Source organism: Pteropus vampyrus, unplaced genomic scaffold (genome assembly GCF_000151845.1).
Source record: "Pteropus vampyrus isolate Shadow unplaced genomic scaffold, Pvam_2.0 Scaffold32, whole genome shotgun sequence".
NCBI classification, from domain to species: Eukaryota; Metazoa; Chordata; class Mammalia; order Chiroptera; family Pteropodidae; genus Pteropus; species Pteropus vampyrus.
The window spans coordinates 870,355-879,421 of NW_011888813.1; the positions used below are offsets into that span (position 1 = coordinate 870,355).

Sequence of the window (9,067 nt, forward strand, 5' to 3'; positions counted from 1 at the left end):
CCCCAGTCTTTTTGCTCCTTTGAAAATCTAACGCCTGATGATCTGAGGTGGAGCTGAGGCAGCGATGCTAGCACTGGGGAGCAGCTGCAAACACAGATGAAGCTTCACTCACTGGCTCACTGGCCCACTGCTCGCCTGCTGTGCAGCCCGGTTCCTAACAGGTCATGGACTGGTACCAGTCTGCAGCCTGGAGGGGTTGGGGACCCCTGCAATATAGCAAGTACTGTAAAAAGGGTGCTTACCCAGGCAGTGCCTGACAGATAGGTGAGTGGCAATGACAGTCAATTTCAAGTCTTAAGAATACACTATCTTCATGGACATTTTTCCTGAAGATCTTCACAAACCTCTTATATTAGCACCATAGAGGATAAGGAGAGACTAACAATACCTAGCTGAGATTATACTCTGGATTGCTGGGCTTGAAGTATTCACCAGTTAGATTATGTCTAGCCTCTAGCCTCAAAGAGAAAAATTCAAATTCATGGATTTGTTAATTAGGGATCAGTAAAGATCTTACCAAAAGTAGTCTGGAGTTATCTCAACAATTAGCTAATAAATATCCTTTATTATTTAAGCCTATTTGATGTGAGTCTTCTCCAAACATCCTATATGTTGTTTAAAACAAACAAGTACCATCTAGTCTAGTGCCTACGCAGGCCTTAAGAACACAAGGGAAAAGGCTGGGTGCTGCCACTTTCAGAAGTTGACTTTAGAACAATTGTGCATGTTTGTTAAGAGCAATTCTGGCCAACATGGATGTCCGAATACTTTTATATGATGATGATAAAGATGATGAATAACCACATAGATGGCAACAAGGTTCCCAAGTGCCTTACGTATATTTTCTCTTAACTATACCTGCACCTTCTTACAGAAGCTATTATTCTTATTAACAGAAAGGCAAAAATGGCTTTCCCAGTTAGGGAACCAGTCAGAAGCAGAGCCAGGAAACTGATGCATTAAAGAACAAGATACATTAATGTCTTTGCTAGAGAAGGAAATAACCTCATAAGATAGATACAGAAATGGCTGAAACATAACAAAATTGTTTCAAAGCTTAAACTAAGAGAATTTAAAAATCTAAAATAATTCCTGCCTGAAGTGCTGAAAATAGAGTCACCCTATTTGTAGTTAGGAGTATTTACTTTATAAACCAACGATGCTGTCTTTGCCTCTATTTAATGAAGAAAATTAGGTGAAATAACCTGTGAAAGGTTATTAGACTAGTGAGTTGAAAATCTCTGAACCATGATTAATTAAGAGCTTTCTCTACTGTTCATATACGTTATGCTACTGTTTGCTCTTTCCTGTTTTTAATGCTATAGACAGGAAGCCACTTCCTTGCTGAAGGCATAAAATGAGATTTCAAGATTAAAGGTACTTGTTTTGCCTAGATCTAAAACTGAGTCATCTATGTCTATATGTGCATATATATATATTCGCGCGCTCTCGCTCTCTCTCTCTCTCACACACACACACATACCTGACTGTGAATACTTCAAAATATTGAAAACTTTTCACTATTGTTATTACCACCACTCACAATACCATTCATGTCATAAACCTTTACTGAATGTCTAATACATGCCAAGCCCTCTTCTAGGCACTGGGTATACAATAGAAAAAAAAAAAGATAACGGATACTAAATGAGAACAATGTATAAAATATAAAGTATGTTAGATAGTAAAAAATGCTAATGGAACAGAAATAAAACAAGAAAGGGAGATGTAAAATGCTGGAGTCATGCTGAAATTTGTCTAGGGTGGCCAGGGTAGAATACAGAAGGGAAAAGAAGCTACAGAAGTATCTCTGACACTACCAGAGGGAAGAGCTTTCCTGGCAGGAGAACAGCAAGTGCCAATGGCAACGAGGCAGGAGTGTACTTGGTGCTGGCTGTGCACCTCTGTATAAACCACTGAACTGTATATTTTAAACAGGTAACTTTTATGGTATGTATATTATACCTTAATAAAGCTATTAAAAAAAATAGATGACTACTGGCCAGGGCTCCACATGTAACACAAAACAATGGAAAGCAGTGTTCTTTTAAATCCATAGAACTAAAAAAGACAAACCAATTGTTATTCCTCAGCTTAACACATTAGGCAACCATGCTACATTAATAGTTTCCAAAGACACTGCGAAAATGACAATTATCACTAAATTCTTAGGTAAGCTACTTTTTAAGGAGGTCAAAAATAAAATCCTTCCAAAAACTCCTATAAATGTATTTCAATCAATTTCCATCTTTTGTATGTTGAAAATTAAACATATCAGGATGTGGACATATAACGGCCCTTTCTACTCTGTGCTATCCCTCCCATTTTTGAATATTTGATCATGAACAAACTGTAGAGACAAAATGTTTTAAAGTTTAGTAAACGTGTGGTAACTACCTACCATAATTTACTCCCTAGATTTCTAGGTATTTCCTATCTGAATATTAGAACATTTTCATTAATTAAAGCTTTTGCTTTACCTATCACATACACGTTTCTGGACGATTAGCTTCATCTCTCAAAAAAAAGAAAAAAGAAAAAAAAAAGAAAGAAAGAAAAAGAAAAGAAATAAACAACAAAGCTGGAAAAACAAATTCACATCCAAAACAGCACTGTTAACAGAGGATAAAGCAGCAAAGAATTCCAAGAATTTTATACAATCTATATAAAGTAGGACAGATTCTGTGCAAATTCATCTTTATTAGTAGGATCATGTGATTCAGTACTACCCAAAGCAACATATGAAGAACTAGCATAAACAGTGAAAATGGGCTCTCCTTTGTAAAGCAATGAGGAAGAAAATAAGGACATGATTATGAATACCACTCTCATTCAGTGAAATGAGGAAGTGGCAACATTATATTTGCATTTTATGATCCCAAACAAGCACTTTCCCTCACCTCTTTCCAGTGTGACACTTTAAAATTTGCCTATCCTTCTGACTACACCTAAGCCAGCATCAGAAAACAAACACGATCTACCTACCATAAGGCTGAATTTTTATAAGAAAATGGCAGAATCTAGCTGTTTTAACTGATGTTATTGACTGTGAAAATCCTATTGAAATAAATTTGAATCAATCAGTACAGTCCTCCTCCGAACAAACTGCAGAGGCAAATGTTCCCCTCTGTCCCATATATTTCATCCTATTCCTCCAAGAACTGTTTCCTGACTCACTCTACGCTACTCAGTTTACTTCTTTGTTCTACATCCGCATACAATTCAATGCACTATTTACCTGTACAGAGCCCATAAGTTTGAAGTGTTTGTTTCCTCAACAAAATTAGAAATTACTTAAGAATAAAATCCATGTTGCAATTTTTTCACACACAACTTAAGTACAGACAGCTAGTCCCAACAATTTATCTTGAAACATGAAACAAGTTCCAAAGACATTGTACTCATTCACAAAAAAAGTAATTCAGATCATCCTCATCTCTTTCTTTCCTCCCATTCATTCATTCATTCATTCATCACACTTGACAGAGCACCTGCTGTGCAAACTCTATAGTCATTTTCCTGCTCAAAAACTGACCAGGACTCCGCATTGCCTAACGAACTTCTTAGTGTGACATTCAAAACACAATTTCTCATACACCCACATTCCAGGTTCTCCCAAACACTCCTCATGCCTTTGCCTACACTATCCCCTCAGCCAGGAATACTCTCTATACAATCAGCCGTTCCCCCACCCCCACTTCAACATGTCAATTATTATGTCTCTACAGTGTGTTGACATTATGACAGGTTCCTGTAGATAAAGGTTTTCTAGTTTGAATATGTGAATAAAACTTTAGCTCCCATTAATCATAACTGCCATCAACTCAGTCTAGTAGAAAGACACTGGCCTGTAAATAAGTAATTGCAATATCATATAACACGGTAAGTGTAGGTTATAGTAAGTAAGCCATACCTAAGGGATAAAACACACACACACACACACACACACACACACAAAATCTCAACATATTATGGATGCACACTAGCCCAAAAGTCTGTTGGGGATATACAGAGGTAGGAAAAAAAGGAGAATCAAAGAAACTTTTAATTTGTTCTGGTTTTCAATGATGAAAATTGGTTCAGCCAATTGGATCGAGTTCTGAATGCAAGGCTTTACTTATATTAGGTATTCAAGAAAAAAAAAAAAAAAACCTTATTAATGAAATTAACTTGTAAGCATTTCAGGACAAGGAGTAGGATGTCCAGCCTGTGCTGGTGCTGGGGAAGAATGGTTAAGATGATAGAGAGGAATGCCTGGATCCTGAGTTCTCGCAGTGCCAGAATCTTCAATCCATACATATACTGATTGGTTTTGGCTTCCTGGTGCTGGCAAGGTCCTCTCCTCTCCCATGTATCTGGATGCCCTCTTCCCCTTCCACGTACTTGACCACAATCCACTCCTAGTGGTGACCTTGCTGCCACGACATCTGCCTCTCTCCTCTAACACCCCACAAAAGTAAGAGGGATGATGGACAAAAAGAATCTAACTTCTGATTTCCTTTTCTATTCTAGTATATTCCCTGGGCTGGAGGACAACCTCTCTATACCTCACATGCCAAGAACAAACCAGTTTGTTTTTTGTAAAAATCAGACATTTTTACCCGTATTTGTTTTTGAGAACAAGTAATATATGTATATTATACAAAACTCTAGCAGTGCCCAGGAGTATACAGAGAAAAGTGACGTGCATTAGGTCCCCTTCCCCAGAGACATTATCACCTCTACTTACTGTTACCAACACAAGGCTGTTGTCTACCATAAACAGAGGAGCTCAGCCCCATTCTGCTTTAGTGCTTGTTTGCGGGGAGGAGATTATTGGTGAACCGGACATCTACGTATAATGGGTCTCTGAGAAACCACGTCATGAGTTCTAAAGCACACAATCTTTTCAGATGACTGCAGACGCAACCTGAGATACAATACAGTATCATGAACAGAAAGAACATGGCTTCTGTGTCCATATATGCCTAGCTCTGAAACTAGGCATCTTAGGAAACATTACATAACTTGTGAATTTTACCGTTCTTAGCCATAAAACAAGAATAGATTCTTGTGATGATTAAATTAAAAATATGTTGAATGCTTTAGTCTCTCCATGCCATTAACCTTGTTTTCACCTTTGTGGATGGTTTTCATTTAATTACATCTGGAATATTTTTATTTTAATATGTATTGAAATATCAAAAGAAAAAAATAGGTGAAAATACCAAGATTTCTAAAAAAAATGCTCCCATTTACAGAATTAAAGATTCTCTAATCATTACCTTTTGTTCTTCTCTTTCTGTTGCATGGTGACACTTCTCAATTCTCCAATGCCTCAAGAAATCTCGAAGATATCCAAAGAGGGTGAGTACACCATACCCCACGTAAGTAAGCACAGCAACCAGCATTGGTGTTTCTTCAAAAGCTTCATTAAATGGTCTTTTATATAGCCCTCCATTTTGTGTAACATGATGGATCTAAAAGGGAGATTTAAAATGCTTATTTCAATCACAAGAAAGAGATTTCTACTGAAAAATCTAAGTCCTCACACATTTGTATAACTACATTTTCAGAATTTTCTTAATTAAAAAAAACCCACTAAGATCTAAGCAGGGCATAATTTTTTTCAGTAGAAATAAGTTATATATACCTCAGAGAAACAGCAAAGAAAAACAGAGGGAGATGGACTTTCTAAGAACAATGCCTGATTGCTATCATTATTTGACTTCATGAAATAAATTCTAAAATGCCATGGTTGGAGAAAATATAATTTCCTTTATTCTAATAAAGAAAACAAAAAAACATAAGTCAACAAAAAGAGAACGTATCCTGAAAAATAGTTTATTAGCTTATAAATGAAATGATCAAAAGTAATTTCAGTATTAGAATAAAATATTTGTAAATATTTTACTGCTGTATGTTCTTAAACCCTCTCATTGTATTCCAAATATCGGCATTAGGCCCCTGTGTAAACCCGTGGTTCATACTAGCCTTTCTTGTCAGTAGTAACACAAACAAATTATGCATAAGAGTAAAATGCTTACATAAGAGTGGTCCAGCACTGTTTAAAAGTAGAAAGAAAGTGAAATCCAATACACGGGGAAAAACCATTAGAGTGATCATTAACTGTCATGAAATTGTTCTGCCTCTTCCTCTAAGTATCCATTCAAACACTGTAAGATTTTCCCTGGTTTCATCCTTTGGGATACTTGAATTTTAACAAATACAAAGCTATTGTACTTCTGATCTCATAAAGCTTTTTACTTTTTGGCTAATTTTAATGGGAATCTTGTTTTACAGAAAAAATCCACTAGAGCAGTTCGTGTTAATTTTAATCTTATTTGAAACAACTGACTGCAGTGAAGAGATGGTTGATCAAAATTTACCATATTTTTCAACTGAGCACTGTATTAGAGTTATCCAAAAAAATAAGAGTCTTTCTCGCCTTCTAAGGCAACTTGATCAGAGACATCATGTAAACTAATAAGAACAAATTAATAAAAATTTACATAACTATAGAAAGTAATATATATTCCCAAGGCCTAAATAAGTTTTAGATTATTGGTAAAGTCCTGGTAATGTCTGTTTGGGAAAACTACTTGAATGCTGCAAGTTAGAACAGTTTGAAAAGAAATAGCTGTATTCGAAAAAGGGAAGACATTCATATAAGCATGATACATGGAATCTGTTGGTAGTGACTCAATTTGATGGCCTAAAGAACTTCTAAGAACTATTCGTACAACTGATTTAGTTCTTCATCAGTCTCTTCTCCAAAGGGGTGGAGGTCTCTGACAATATTTAATATTTAAACTTTTATGCAGGAGTAAAGTTGTAATATGCTTAAAAGAGAATAGCTAGAAAAGAGCCAATATATGAAGACAGAAAATTATTTAAAAACGAATGTAACACATAAATAAGCTATTAAGCTAGACAAAATAAAAAGCACTTAAAACACAAGAAAAATAACATTCTAATCATCTCTTTAAAAAACGATACCTAAAAAATATTTCTACTTTTCTTTCTAAAAAATATTTTGCCACAAGAACACTGTGTTTAATACCAGTACTCAACTCTCCTTAACTCTGAAATTGTTTACACTATTTTCTCACAATCGAACATAAAAGAAGTGAGGCGATTTTAAGACCTCCTTGTCTAAAATGTGTGGCTGATTTATTTGTCAGGAATGACGTGGGTGGGATCTATTTAAAAGATATCTGCCTGGATTTGAGACACACCCAAACCAGCAGGACCAAGTAAATGCTTACAGTTGGTTGGACTGCTAGAAAGTTAAATCATTAGTTTGCTTTTAAATATGAAGCAATTCTATCACAGCTGCATTTAAAATTAAATGCATTTTAAAGGAACTGAGATTTAACCACGAAGAAAGTTTCCAAATATGGCCTCAGTCAAAAACACAGCTCACTCTTTGCTTCAGATAATCTGATGTTAATTCCATCTAATGTATTCTTCATTTATTATTGTATTCTTCATTTCTGACTGGTTCTTTTTTATGGTTTCTCTCTCTTTGTGTAAGTTTTCACTGGGTTAATCCAGTCTGCCACTAAGTTCATTTGGCTTCCTCATAACCAGTGTTTTGAACTTTGTATCTGGTAAAATGCTTGCCTCCATTTTGTTTATAGTTCTTTTTCTATAATTTTGTCCTGTTCTTTCATTTGGGACACGTTTCTTTGTCTCTTCCTTTTGGCTATCTCCCTGTGTTTCTTTCAATATACTAGGTAGATCTGTCTGGTGCCTGCTGAGTCTGCCCTTTGGGTTTCATTCATAGGGCTGGTTGGATGGAACTCTGGAAAAAAACATAGGTCGCTCTGCAGGGTCAGAATGGAAAGGCCAACTAATATGCAAACCTCTGACAGGTGAAAAAGTCTTAGAACTCAGAACAAAATTACTTGTTCTTCAGGTATTGATGCTAAATTTTCCAACATGATTCAAATAAAAATAATAGTATTACCATCATATGCTTGTATAATGCTCCATAAGGGAAAGCATCAGGCTTATTTTATTCATCATTGCACATCTAGCACTCAGGATAGTATTTATTAAGTGCTAACACATAGTAAGTACTCAATAATGTTACTCTTTATTACTATTAGTATTACAGAAAGTGGCATCTTATAGGAGCTCAATAAATATTTGTTGAATTAATGAAAACTCACATTATGCTCTTTGCTCTTTCAACAAAAAGTACCCTGTCATAAGAGGGATTAAGTAAGTTGTAGTGATCATACAATTAACATTAGGACATTTTTAGAACCCAGATCTGATATCTTTTAGTTTCAACTGGACTAGAGATCAAGTTCACTCTCAACAAAACATGGGCTATAAACCCATACACTGTATTTCAAATTCTGGATTCTCCATTCAAGAAGGCTCTTAAGAGGCCTTTCATTAATTCTAACTTGAGAACTACACTGTCAACAAAGCAATCAAGAAAAATATAAGCATAGCACTCCCTCCAGGTTAAAAAATCAGCCTGTTCACATTAAGCAGACAAGGGTGTGACTCTGTTAGCAGGAAATTTAAGAACTCCAAGGAATACCAAGAAGCGTTTACTTCAACAGTAATATTATTTTTCAAGAAAATTCAAAAGAAAAAAAAGGCAAAGGAAGAAATTTTTTTCAGTCAAGACTATATAAATACATTACCATAAAACACATTAGAGGAAAAGACCAAAAACTCAAACTAAAAAACCATTTTGTTTACATGCCTGTAGGCTATCAACCTATTGTTATAAGGAGCTGAAAAGGCACTCCTGACCAAAGCAATAATGGGACAGTATATAAATCCATAGCCTTCCTATAGGCCAGAACCGTCATCTTCCAGTAATTCGCCAAAATGACCAACACGAAGGGGAGGGGAGAAGCTCCCGCTCTGTGTTCTCCAGGCCTTTCAGAAAACGTGGAGTTGTTCCTTTGGCCGCATGCGTGAGAATCTACAAGAAAAGTGATGTCGCAGACATCCAGGGGATGGGCACTGTTTAAAAGGAAAGCCCCACCACTGTTCCCGTGGCAAAGCTGAACTGCCTACAGTGTTACCCGCATGCGGTTGGTATTGTAAACAGGTTAAG

At 36.0% G+C, this 9,067-nt stretch overlaps 1 protein-coding gene across 2 annotated transcripts in view; it reads right to left on the reverse strand.

Moving 5' to 3' along the window:
* The window catches only part of SPTLC2 (serine palmitoyltransferase long chain base subunit 2), an 88,619-nt gene that overhangs the window by 61,031 nt on the left and 18,521 nt on the right, over positions 1 to 9,067 (reverse strand). For both annotated transcript variants that reach the window (XM_011357086.2, XM_011357085.2), the window contains exon 2: positions 5,265 to 5,459. In XM_011357086.2, the coding sequence (XP_011355388.1) occupies positions 5,265 to 5,459 (195 nt within the window). The remainder of the gene's footprint in view (positions 1 to 5,264; positions 5,460 to 9,067) is intronic.